We start from the raw sequence: 13,449 nt of genomic DNA on the forward strand, positions 1-13,449 counted from the left end.
CATAATAAACACAAAGTTTGCTGGTTAACCAGCAGTTGAAGGCTTGGGGCCAGCCTGTTTGAGCTGTTAATGACCCAATGTGGAAGAGTCCAAAGACAACTGGGAGAGCTTTTCTGTGTATGCTGGTGAGAGGTCTGCCCAGGCCATGGAGGTCTCACCCTTTGAGGGCTGTGAACTGAGGAGGCCCAAGCATGGCATATACATTGCTGCGAGAGCTGCCTGCCAGTGGAGCCCTATTGAAGCAAATGCACTTAAAGGGTGATGGGCAGAAGGAGTACTTTGTCTTCCCCAGACCCATGGGCTTCACCATGACATGTGTCAACAGCACTCAGCAGGGTTCAGCCATGCAGCCATCCCAGGTCTGCCAAGCCAAAACAGTGTCCAGATTTGTACTTATTTAGTCTCTTCTTTAGATATTTTTATAAATAAATAAATAATTATGGAGAATGATTCATAAGAAAATGCCTGATTGTAATCAGCTAATTATTTTTCCATATGCAAAGCATCCCTTCAAGCTCTAATGGTTACAAATAGATTTTCAGTTCATGTTGTATTGTGATTTGATGCTGGACATTTCTCAGCTTGCACACCTCCTTGTGGAGTTCCAGGATTGTTCAGAAGAGACTTTTGCTAGATGCCTTATGGACTGGAAACATCCTGCTCACTGATCCACTGTCTTGGAACAACCAGAAATGGCTAAAAGACAGTAGCAGAGGTCTCAAGTTATCCGTTACCTGGACTTCTGTGTGCAAGATAGATTGTCCATTAAGCTCTTGAAACATTTTGGGGACAAAATGTACGTTTTGAAAAGCAGAGGTAGCAGTTATGAAGGAGGCTGTACTTCCTATTTCATTTTGTCTGAAGGCAAAGAATCCCTGAAAATCTGTATCTAGCAGTAGTTTGTATGAGAAGTGACTGTGCGATGAAAGCATTCCCGAGTTGAAGAAAAGTGTGATGTGAGGATAATGGACTCTAGAAATGCAGCAGCCTCGGGGGACCAGAGCAGGGAGTGTCTCTTGGGAAGGGAATCTGAAGGATAAAAGAGCTGTGAACAGCTCGAGGCTGCCAAAAGGAATGATACTAAAGGCGCAACAGCAAACTGTGCCTGTGCAGGGGAAGACTCAGAAGCGTGGGAAGAGAACACTGAGGCTGCATCAGAAGCTCTTTGAGGACCGAAATCAGAAGCTGCAATCACACAAGAGGCAGAAAGAAGAGGCTGAAAATAATGAAAATTCTCTAGAAATCAGACAGGCATGGGGAGCTGTCAGAGCTGAACTCCAGGATGACCATACAGAGATAATAAAAGGCCACAAGAAATGGGCCATAAGCATATTTACAGTAAGAAGCACAAGGCATGTCTAAGAGCCCAAATAACATTTGATACAAAAGGGCCAAAGAGTTAAATGTTGCCTTCATTTCAGTCCTCCAACCTTAACTAATTTTAATGAGGAGAAAGGAGCCCAGGGCAGAATCGGCAAAGAACAGACTCAAAAAGATTCAAACGAGTTATCTGTGTCCTTGTTAGCATGTCCTAATGAACTTCAGAGGAAGCTGCAGGAGCAGTCTCTGACCCATGAACATTTCATCATCAGGAACTTGGGGAGGATGCAGGAGGTGCCAGGCACCTCCTGGGGAAATGTAAGCAGATTGCCCAGCTTTGAATATAATCTCTGTCATTAAAGAAGGTAGGAACTGAGGATCAAGAAAATGAAGGGCAGATCAGCTTAACTGGGGCATAGAAAGATATAGAATAGAATAGAATAAACCAGGTTGGAAGAGACCTTCAAGATCATCACATCCAACCTATCACCCAACACCACCCAATCAACTAACCCATGTAACCAAGCACCCTGTCAAGTCTCCTCCTGAACATCTCCAGTGACGGCGACTCCACCACCTCCCCGGGCAGCCCATTCCAATGGGCAATCACTCTCTCCGTGTAAAACTTCCTCCTGACCTCCAGCCTGAACCTCCCCTGGTGCAGCCTGAGACTGTGTCCTCTTGTTCTGGTGCTGGCTGCCTGGGAGAAGAGACCAACCTCTGCCTGTTTACAGCCCCCCTTCAGGTAGTTGTAGAGAGCAATAAGGTCACCCCTGAGTCTCCTTCTCTCCAGGCTAAGCAGCCCCAGCTCCCTCAGTCTCTCCTCAGAGGGCTTGTGTTCCAAACCCCTCACCAACTTCGTTGCCCTTCTCTGGACTCGTTCCAGCAAGTCAACATCCTTCCTAAACTGAGGGGCCCAGAACTGGACACAGTACTGGAGGTGTGGCCTAACCAGTGCAGTGTACAGGGGCAGAATGACCTCCCTGCTCCTGCTGGCCATACTGTTCTTAATGCAGGCCAGGATGCCATTGGCCCTCTTGGCTGCCTGGGCACACTGCAGGCTCATGTTCATCCTACCATCAACCAGCACCCCCAGGTCCCTCTCTGCCTGGCTGCTCTCCAGCCACTCTGACCCCAGCCTGTAGCACTGCATGGGGTTGTTGTGGCCAATGTGCAGAACCCGGCACTTGGATGTGTTAAATCTCATGCCATTGGACTCTGCCCATCTGTCCAGCCTGTCGAGGTCTCTCTGCAAAGCCTCTCTACCCTCTAGCAGATCAACTCCTGTCCCCAGCTTGGTGTCATCAGCAAATTTACTGATGATAGACTCAATGCCCTCATCCAGATCATCAATAAAGATGTTAAAGAGGATGGGGCCCAGCACTGATCCCTGGGGGACTCCACTACTGACTGGCCGCCAGCTGGATGTGGCACCATTCACCACCACTCTCTGGGTTCGGCCATCCAGCCAGTTCCTAACCCAGCTCAGAGTGCTGCTGTCCAAGCCATGGGCTGACAGCTTGGCCAGGAGTTTGCTATGGGGAACGGTGTCAAAGGCCTTGCTGAGGTCCAGGTAAACTACATCCACAGGCCTCCCCACATCCACCAGGCGGGTCACCTGATCATAGAAGGAGATCAGGTTGGTCAGGCAGGACCTGCCCTTCCTAAATCCATGCTGGCTAGGCCTGATCCCTTGGCCATCCTCTAAGTGCTGTGTTAATGCACTCAGGATGACCTGTTCCATGATCTTGCCTGGCACTGAGGTCAGGCTGACAGGCCTGTAATTGCCTGGCTCATCCAACTGGCCCTTCTTATGGATGGGCACCACGTTGGCCAGCTTCCAGTCCTCTGGGACCTCGCCAGTGAGCCAGGACTGCTGAAAAATGATGGAGAGCGGCTTGGCCAGCTCCTCTGACAGCTCCCTCAGCACCCTAGGATGGATCCCATCTGGTCCCATGGACTTGTGGGGATCCAGGCAGCTGAGCAGATCACCAACTACCCCATTTTGGAACAGTGGAAAACTATGCTGCTCCCTGGCTCCTTCTGCCAGCTCTGAAGGCCAGCTGTCTGGAAGACATTCTGTCCTGCTAGTAAAAATTGAGGCAAAGAAGGTGTTAAGTATCTCTGCCTTTTCCTCATCCCTTATCACAACATTCCCCTCCGTGTCCACCAAGGAGTGGAGGTTGTCTCTGCCCTTCCTCTTGCTATTAATGTATTTATAGAAGGACTTTTTGTTGTCCTTCACAGCAGAGGCCAGACTAAGCTCCAATTGATGAGCATGGCACTATAACCATATCTATTTCAGGAGGGTAGTTATCCTGGTGGCTAAGGAGAAAGGAGTTTGATGTGCCATGACTTGGGCAGTGCTTTTGGTACTTTGCCTTATGCTTCTCCTAAACAAACTAGAGAGCCGTGGTCTAGATTAAATAGCTGTAACTCAGGGGTACCATGGAAAATCTGCTACCTCAGTGCCCTGGAAACACATTTCAAGTAGGGCTGTTTTGGGCTCTGCTCTCTTCAATATTTTTATGAATGGCTGAGATAATGAAACAGGAAGTGCTGTTATAAAATTCACAGATGACGCCAAACTTGGAAGGGCTGCAAATGCTGTGGAGGATCTGTTGATCATTTGAAATGATCTTGGCAAATTGAAGCAATCAACAAGGTGGAATTGAATAAAGAGATTTCTCCTTCCAAAAGAGAAATCAAAATCCCCAAACACAAACTGGACCAGGCAGTCATACCTTTGAAGCCAGCGATACTGTGACATACTGGTTTATTTCATCAGGGTATCAAAAGCAAAGTGAGGTGTGCAGTGCTGATTCTGCACCTCTCTGCTCTGGGGACTGCACTCTCCTGGATGGAAAAAGAGGGATGAAATGAAGATGCTCTGGAAATGATGAACGGGAGTGAGGAGAGGGAGAGCATTACCACATTCCCCACTGGGTCAACTCTGGTATTCAAATCTCCTTCCTCAAATGAGTCAAAGTGCAGAGTCCTAGTGGTGCCACAGCATAATTTTCAATTATGAATCTACATCTCCCCACTCCCTGGTTCAATCTCTTCCCGATTTCCTGCAGGAAAAGATGTCCCCCTGGGTCTCTTTTCCTGGTTTATCATCAGGGACTATCTTATGTCATGGATGAGGTATAAACCACAAATAACTGCACTGAGAAGCAGTATGGGTTGGAAGGGTTCAGAGGGAGCTTGGTGACTCATGTCCTGTGTACTGTGAGATACATGCAAAGTTGGTGTGAGACAGAGATTCACGGTTACTTCTAAAGTGCTTTTTGGAATGGAGTGATCTAATGGGGACTGTGAGAATTTGGGAAGTGGTGGGGCAGCCTAATAAGTGAATGCAGTGCAAAAGTCAGTACATTCTGCTGTACTACTCTAGAAACCTATGATTAGGGAACATAAATGAGCCAAAAGAGACTATCTGTGGCTAGGTATCACTCCTACAGTGTGCAGAGCTCATGAAGGAAACATCACTCTCCTGGCTTTGTTTGTACACCCTTCCTTGTACTTTTGGCCACTGCTACAGACAGGATTTTAAAAGAGACAGGCCCTTGTCTGAACCACTTTTCTGCACTTAGGTTGAGAAGGGGGCCTACAAGAAGGCTGGGGAGGGACTTCTCAGGATATCAGGTAGTGATAGGACTAGGGGGAATGGAATGAAGCTGGAGGTGGGGAGATTCAGGCTGGATTTGAAGAGGAAGTTCTTCACCATGAGAGTGGTGAAGCCCTGGAATGGGTTGTCCAGGGAGGTGGTTGGGGCACTGTCCCTGGAGGTGTTTAAGCCCAGGCTGGATGAGGCTCTGGCCAGCCTGATCTAGTGTGGGGTGTCCCTGCCCATGGCAGGGGGGTTGGAACTGGATGATCCTTGTGGTCCCTTCCAACCCTGAATGATACTATGATACTAGAAAAAAGCAGATGATGATGAAGTATATAGGATGGGATTAAGGCAAAGAGATAAGTGAGGGTTGAACTGCTGGAGCTTTGGAAACAAAAGTGAGGGAATTTGAGATTGTCACACCAAAAAAAAAAAAAAAGAAAAAAAAATCACAGAAAGGAAAGAAAGATTTGTGTGTGCAATGATGTCCGTGGATAGAAAGCCCAGCAGTGAAAGAGTTAGCTCCCAGAAGGCTTGGTTTACCTTGGCCTGAGCCACCGCTACTGTACATGCAAACATTAAACTTTGATCATAGCTGCCATAACCTTCCTCTGACACCCAGCAATGAAAGCAGCAGAAACAGGCTAAAGCATGGCAGCTGTCTGGCTGAGGTGAAAATGCATTTGGAAAGGAAACCAAAGGAGGGAATTGTTGCAGAAGGTGGAAACAAAACAAGCAGCTCAGGTGGCAGGACAGGCAGGGTTTTATGAGAAACAGGACAGAGTAAATGGCTGGAATGGACTGTGATTTGTTTCCTCCTGTAGATAATATGAGTGTCAGCACAAAGGTGATGTACCACTCACTGTCAGTGGAAGCCTTGTTTTGGAGGCATCTTTATTGGCAAACAGGAGAAACAGTTCCTTCCCCCCACATTTACTGTCTCTTTCAAGAAAACTCATGGCAAATGTGGGAATTAGAAGGAGATTAATTAGAGGATGAAAGTCCTGGTGAAAAGATCACTTAGTGGCAGAGGATGATAATGTGCAGAAGGTAACTGCTTGTAATTTCTGGGAAACTGCTGCTCCAAAGTTGCCTCAAACTGGAGGCTCAAAACCACTCTTTCCCCAGAGTCAGCAATTCTCAGCTGGCTCTCCCAAATGCTGTGGGCATGTGCTGATTGGGTAGGCAGCTGCACTAACACAACTCTTGTCTAGCTAACCTGTATTGATGTTTCTCACCTCTTCTTTTAAATCCAGTCTAGAACCAGGATCTGTGCTCTTTTGGGCTTGGTCATTTGCTTAAGAGCAGTGGTTAGGTGCTGGGTACTGTCTCATGTGTAATAAATTAAAGGAAGCATAAGAAACCACCATAAGGAATGTGTACAGCTTTGGTATAGCCTATTGCCAAGGCACTGTTGTGTTTGCCTGTGCTGCCAACCACAAAATAGCTTCTCAGCTCTGGGAAGTAATCCTTGCACACAGGGTAGTCACTAGTTCATTCTGCCTGGACTCTAAAGAGCTCTACAGGGCTGACCATGATCTGACCCTCTCTCTGCATGGATTCAATAATAAAGCCACAAGAGAAAGAGCAAAAAGGCTAATATATGGAGAGAGTGAGCATAATGAGAACAGATCAATATGGTTTCCTGCACTTACTGTTCCAGGTTCAGCCTGTGTTAATTCATGGCACTGCATTGGGGTAGCTCTACCTACCATGTTAGTTCATGTCTTGTGCCGCACAACCACATCAATGTGGCAAAGCAACCAGAGGCATTAGAGAGTTTGGGTTTTTTTTAGACTTTGCTGTCTGTCTCCAGCTCCAGATCCATCTGGGAAATCTTGTCATGACATAAGCCAGTGTAAGGTGAAATGTCTAAGAATATAAGAATGGCCAAGGCTTCCTCTGGCCACCTGCCTTGTTCCCCTTGATGGCCACAAACAAGCATAAGACTTAAATATGAACAAGACAAAAGTATATTGTAATTCCCCTGAATACTTCTTCCAGCATTCAACAACTTTCAGGTCAAAGAATTTCTTCTGATGCTGGTCCAGCCAGGTCTTTACGTGAGAAAACGGGAATGAGAACAGCACATCTTCAGTGCCCACTTTTCACAGGACTTTCATTTCACTAACAATACAAACAAGGAGTTTCATGGACCAGACAATCATCTGGACCCACATGTTCTGCATGATGCAGAGATTTTAATTCTGTAGAGGATGGTTTTCACAGAGGATCTGTTGAGAATAGATTCTATGAAGTAGCAGAGGGTGAGATAAACTTGTGAGGAGTAGAAAAGAACCTGGCCACTACCAGAATCCATCTGAGATTCTTGTGCGGACATTTCTGTGTTGAAAAGAGTTCAAACCAACCTGCTGTCTTCTCCACATACACAGGATTTGGCTTAGGGAATAATTGCACCTAGCTGGACACTTCTACTTGACTACAGCTCTTCTTGAAGGATTTCCCACTCAAGTCTGGCCTTTAATTGGAAAGTTTCACCTCTGTAAACAAGAATGATCCTCAGGAGAGGCGTGCTTCTGGAAGGGGATGCACAGAACTGAATATAGCAATTGCAATCATAATTTATCTCAGGCAGACAAAATTTGTTTTGATGGGAGCATTAAGCATCCTGGTGCTTGATATAAACTGATGGATTCTTGCTTACTCTTGGCATTTACTCTTGCAAATGAATCACTGCTACTTCTGCCTCCCTGCCCACCCCTCCACTTGGTTCCCTTTTAATTTTACAGCTTCCTGAACCTGACACTGGGAAATCGATAAGCAATTTAGAGCCCAGTAAATACAGATGAAAACAAGTTATTTTGTACTTTTATAAATATTTGGAAACCAAAATTATCTAAGAAAACAGGTGCTCAGTTGACTCAGCAACCCATCCATCAGCATCACACAGTTAATTGCATAAGATCATAAACATTTATAATTAGAAGGCAAACAAACAAGAATTTCGTAAACAGCCCTCTTGAATCAGGCTGCACATTAAATATTTGCGATAAGGTAATTAAGAATAGATTTACAATCCTGGCTTAGTGTTTAATACTTCAGAGAATAGATTTGATACTGTGGAGAATGTTCTACAGCCAAGGAGAAAACATTTGATTTCAGCTCCTTTATCTGAGGCTTAAAGCGGTCTCAGAGAAACATTGGCTCTGTCACTGATCAGAGTAGAATTTCATTCATTGCAGACCACATAGCTCATTTAAATATATGTCTAATGTCCCTTCTCATGGCCTGATCCACTTCAGGCCTGCTTCAAAGCTCTTCATCCTTGGCTGTATCTGCAGGCTTTCACTAAGTCCTGTTTTTTATGCTTGATTCCTTGATCGGAAGATGCCAGAATTCTCAATTGTGATCCAAAACAGGGAGGAAAAAAAACCAAACCATTTTTCCATTATGACATCACAGTGTTTGGTTATGAAAAGCTGGCATCACTACAGAATTACAGCTGCTCATAGTGGTCTATGAGAATCAGAGGGAAGAATTCTCACAGAATCATAGAATACATCTGGCTAGAAGAGACCTCAAAGATCATCCAGTTCACTGAAGGGTCAAAACTAAGCCATGTCCCTAAGCGCCAGGTCACATACTGTAGTGCCCAATACCATTCCTTGTCCCAAAGCAGCCATATCTGCATACTTGAACTATCCAGTGTAATTACTTCTGCAGCCAGTAAGCAAGCTCAGCACCCCATTACAATGAATATGAGAGTCCCCTTGAAGCTAATCTGTGATCAAGTCCTCAGGGCTTCTAGTTATGCTTAAAACTAGAGAGGGCAGAAGCTCAATCTGTACTGGAGCTGAGTGTTTAAACTCTGTAAAATCAGATGCATATCCTAAGAAACCAGGTGGCTGCATCCCATCAGTGAGTAATGGGGAGATCAACCCTGTAGGTAGGATGACCTTGAGATATTTAAAGGTTTGATATAGCACAGGTTTAACTCCAGTAATTATCTGCCATCAGAAACTAGAACAGTCTGAAAAAGGCGGGTGGAGGGTAAAGCTGTAGCATTTGATTAAGCAGGGACAGCCATAAACCTCTTCTATTGTATGGTGACCGTCATCTCTCCACACTGCTGTTTGAGGTGACCTCCTCATTTAGGCATAATACTGCTTCTTATTTCTTGTGGGCCTTTTGTTCTTTGCTCTTAAATTTATGTGCTTGTAACGGGCAGGCAAGAGAGTGGCTCTTCCTGGAAATGTTTCTGAAAATCTTGATCCTGGCCAAGAACAATGAGAAGCCATCCATGTGCTAACTCACCCAGTCCTACCTGCTGGTCTGGCATCAGCCACATGGATCATAAAGACCCTTTCCTAACACACAGACTGCTGCAAAACAAGGAGACTCAGAGCCCACTCACTCTGCATAAATACCAGTCCTAGCAGTGCTTTTTGGTTTTATTACAGCATGTCAGGTAAGGCAGTCTATGTGAGATGTTGCAGCTTCCTCCAGCCTCAGTGGAGAACAACAATATAGCATTGCAATCACTGCTGTACCTGGTGCTTTCAAAGGGTTTCACCAGACCTTGGCAGCCTGAATAATAACAGAGCTTAATAGTTGAGCACTGTCATAATCTATATAACTTTAAACATTATTTAACCCTTCAAACCTCTTGAAAGGGTGGAGAGGATGAGAGAGACCACTGGGAAGTCAGCTAAGAGCTGGGTGGAAGGAGCTGAGCTCCTCCCTGTCTTTGAAATGCAGAGGCCATTTCAAGTCATGTATCCTACAGCCCAGTGCCATCCCCTAGACATCAGCTGTGGTATGTGCAGATGCATAGCAGGACAGATGCGTTACTGCATGCTCAGCATACACACAGTGCAAGCTGATCTGCCCTCTCTTCCAAGTGTGTTGTTTCCCCACTTGGAAGCTAGCAACGATGTACCATGAGGTACCTGCTCTGCAGATGAGCAAAACTCTGCCTAGGATGACAAACCATTTACAGGTCTAGACAGACCCTTTTTTCCCTTGATTGCAGCCACTGGTCTCCATGGAAAAAAACTAGAAATGGGCAGATTCAGATTGGATTGGATGTTAGGAAGAAGTTCTTCACCATGAGGGTGGTGAGACACTGGAACAGGTTGCCCAGGGAGGTGGTAGAAGCCTCATCCTTGGAGGCTTTTAAGGCCAGGATGGATGTGACTCTGAGCAGCCTGATCTAGTGTGAGGTGTCTCTGCCTATGGCAGGGGGGCTGGAACTAGATGATCCTTGAGGTCCCTTCCAACCCTAACAATTCTATGATTCTATGTGCGTGTCTGCTCTGCTGGTGTGTGTGTGTGCGGAGAGCCTTGCCTGTGCACACACACACAAATGACGCTGGTGCAGCAGACGTCACCAGAGTGTCAGATGCAGTGACACCCCCTCCAAAGAAGGCACACCGTTAGCTGGGTGAATCATACCCATGCAGTACGTAAAACCAGCCAGGTCACTGATCAGCCCTCAGGCGTTCATTGGTAAACATACAGTGGTTTGCTGTCAGAGCATAACTCACCCTACTGCATTTATGATCTGTGTATCAATTGCTGAGATAAAGCTGTAATCCTTTTAATTTGGGGGAAAAGGGATCCAGCAGAGCAGGAGCACCGGTGCTCTGCTGATCAGTAATTAAAACCTGTGATTTATCCTTGAGTAAACACTGCCTGTGCAGAGCTGAGCTAACCAGCAAGCTGGAGGCGGGATGCTGGGGTAGGTTTATGGTTCTTCCTAGAGTTTTGTTTCTCTTTCATGTTTATTTGTGTCCCCCTCCCCTGCAGGTCTAATAATACATGAAGGGCCTTCGGTTTACCGGATTTTTAAACGGTGGCAGGCGGTCAATCAGCAGTGGAAAGTGCTGAACTATGACAAAACAAAGGACATGGAGGAACAAAAAACAGGGACCAGGACAAATCAGCGCCCATCCTCCCAAACCACACACTCGTCCTCCACTGGTGGTACAGCCACTAACTCCGCTCCAGCCGACAGCGGGGCACGGGCTGCCGGCCATGCCACAGGCACCCTCTCTGACCACCACTGTGCTTATACCATCCTGCATATACTCAGCCACCTGAGGCCTCACGAACAGAGTCGCCAGTCTAGTAGTAACAGAGAGCTCGTCATGAGGGTCACGACGGTCTGAGCCGAGGAATTCAGGAGGCCTTAACACAAAGAAGAGGAGACAAAGAACTCATAAAGCAGAGGAGCATGGTGTGCCTTTTTCTTTCTCTTTCCTTTTCTTTCCTTTTTTTTTTTTTTGGGTTTTTTTGGTTGTTTTTCCTTTCCTTCTCTCCTTTTCTTTTTTGGTAACTGCACAAGATATAAGAGGCGGCACCTGGCCAGCTGAGGAAAAAAAAAGCAGGTGGAGGGAGAGCTGCACACTCATGCTAAAGAGGTTAATGTTTTCCAGCCAGTTTAAAAGAAAAAAAAAAAAAAACAAGAAAGAAAGAAAAAAAAAAAAGAAAAAAAAAACACAAGAAAAACGTTAAAAAAAACAACCAACAACAACACAAATCACAAAAATACCAACAAAACAAGTGCAATACAGACTACAAACTGAGTAGGCAGAGTTGTGGGGAAGCAGAGGAACAGACGGTTTAGCATGTCTTACAAATCCTATTACCTGGAATAGGTAATGCTCTGTACACACCCCTGTACACACACGCACACAAACACACACACACACACACACAGAGTGTGAGATTTATAAAAACAAGGAATGGAATGAAATTTTGGGAGTATTTTGTTTTCCAGACTGTGATTAACCAGGGCTAGGAGTTGTTTTGTTTCATGAGTCACTCTGGAGCCTTGTTCGATTTACTGTAGGATACCTGAAGTGAAATGGCTGACGATTTTTCGGTATTGATTTACAGAAAGAGAGATTGAATCATCTCCCACTAAGAAACTCAAACAAAATCCAGGCATACCCAAATTTCACCAAAAATCCTGGTTTTTTTCATAATGTTCCTGACAAGGGGTTTGTGAGGGTGGAGTTTTGTGGGGGGGGAGCGGGAGGGGGGAGGGTGCTCCATGACCTTTATTTGACATATAGGCATTTTTGGCAAATTTTGTACAAGTGCCCCGCAGGTGTTTCAAGCACAAGTATTGGTGTGATTTATGCCTCCATAACTCCAAATCCAGCATCCAGATCTCACCAGTCACACAGACCATTTTCCATGCAGACATTCCAGGTTAATTTCATTCCATTTACCTCTCATCACAAGGAGCCAACCCATCGTGGTGGGTTTCTGCTTCCTTGCAGATTCAGACACTCATGCATTGGAGATGTACATTCCTTTTTTTTTCCCTTCAGTGTCTGTATCCCTGCTGCTCAGTTTGCAACAGTCTCACTCAGTCTTGTAGGCTGAGCCTTTCACATCCAGTATGTTAGTTTATTACAGAGTCTATTCCATTCAATCATTTAGGAGGGAGTTAGTCTGAAGAGGGAGCACAGTTGCTGATCGAATATGTAATACTTGTAATAAGTCTCCTTCTCTGGGATATATCCTCAAAGGTACCAGTTGCTCTTCAGGAACATTCTCTTTCAGTGCACAATGGCTGAATCATTTGTGGATATTAAAGGGACACTGTCAAGTACTTTTTAAATAGTTTTTAGGGTTTGGGCTTTTTTTACTCTCCATTGTTTGTAATATTCTCTTACAAGCTTGAAAATAAAATTTCTTTCCCTACCGATTTTGTCCTTTTCCATTTGGGCACGTATCGTTCTCTCCACTTAACCACCATCTTTTCACCACCCTCATCCTTCTGCTCCCCGTCTTTCTTCAGTGACAGGAGGAAATCCATGTTGCTGATCTGCTAACTGTCCTTGCTCTATGGAGGGTATGTCCCAGCTCTGCAGGGTTGAGCTATTTTTGCTAGTACAACTGCATAAAGGTAGAGTTAAGAGCAGGAACCCTAAAAATATGGAGATTAGCTAATTGAGGAGAAACAGCTCAGAAATCCCAAAACAATGAACCTGTAGTGATCCAGGCTGAACCCCATTCCCCCCGCAAACTGAGAGAAGGACTTCAGCCAAACTGCACCCATTTAGAAGCAGTGCTGAGCAACACTGCACAATGGCTGTGTCCAGCTGCCCTCTGTCATCCTACCAGCAACTCTTGCAGCTTCTATTGGAGACATTGCAAAGGAGCTCTCAACTTCTTTGGCAGCTAGGCCATCACAGGTCAGGCGTTACTGGACAAGAGGTGTCAAACTTCAACCCCTGGGTTTGAACAGCTGTTCTGCAGTGTTGAAGATGGAGGTTAGCATCTTAAGACAGGTTGTGTTTTTCACCTCAATTACTTGACAGTGTCCCTTTGAATATCAGAATGCAACAGAACAGGTACTTCCCTGGCAGAGAACAGGTGAGGTGAAATATCAGCCAGAAAAAAAAAAGAAAAGCTGATGTGAAACAGCATGGTGTGTCTGAGGCCACTGTACCTTTGTCTGACCAACCTTATTATCTACCAAAGAGTGCTTTTGGCAGAGGGGAGGGAAGGGATATTGGTGGGTGGGGGGATAGGGACAC

At 45.6% G+C, this 13,449-nt stretch overlaps 1 protein-coding gene across 2 annotated transcripts in view; it reads left to right on the forward strand.

Annotated features, from left to right (window-relative positions):
• Positions 1-11,905, forward strand: part of MARCHF4 (membrane associated ring-CH-type finger 4) — a 110,774-nt gene extending 98,869 nt beyond the window's left edge. For both annotated transcript variants that reach the window (XM_068138914.1, XM_068138913.1), the window contains one exon: positions 10,703-11,905. In XM_068138914.1, the coding sequence (XP_067995015.1) occupies positions 10,703-11,064 (362 nt within the window). In that variant the 3' untranslated portion in view covers positions 11,065-11,905. The remainder of the gene's footprint in view (positions 1-10,702) is intronic.
• Positions 11,906-13,449: the final 1,544 nt, after the last annotated feature.

The sequence above is a fragment of the Melanerpes formicivorus genome, unplaced genomic scaffold (genome assembly GCF_026170545.1).
Source record: "Melanerpes formicivorus ecotype bairdi unplaced genomic scaffold, bMelFor1.0.p_v2 SCAF_5, whole genome shotgun sequence".
NCBI lineage: Eukaryota > Metazoa > Chordata > Aves > Piciformes > Picidae > Melanerpes > Melanerpes formicivorus.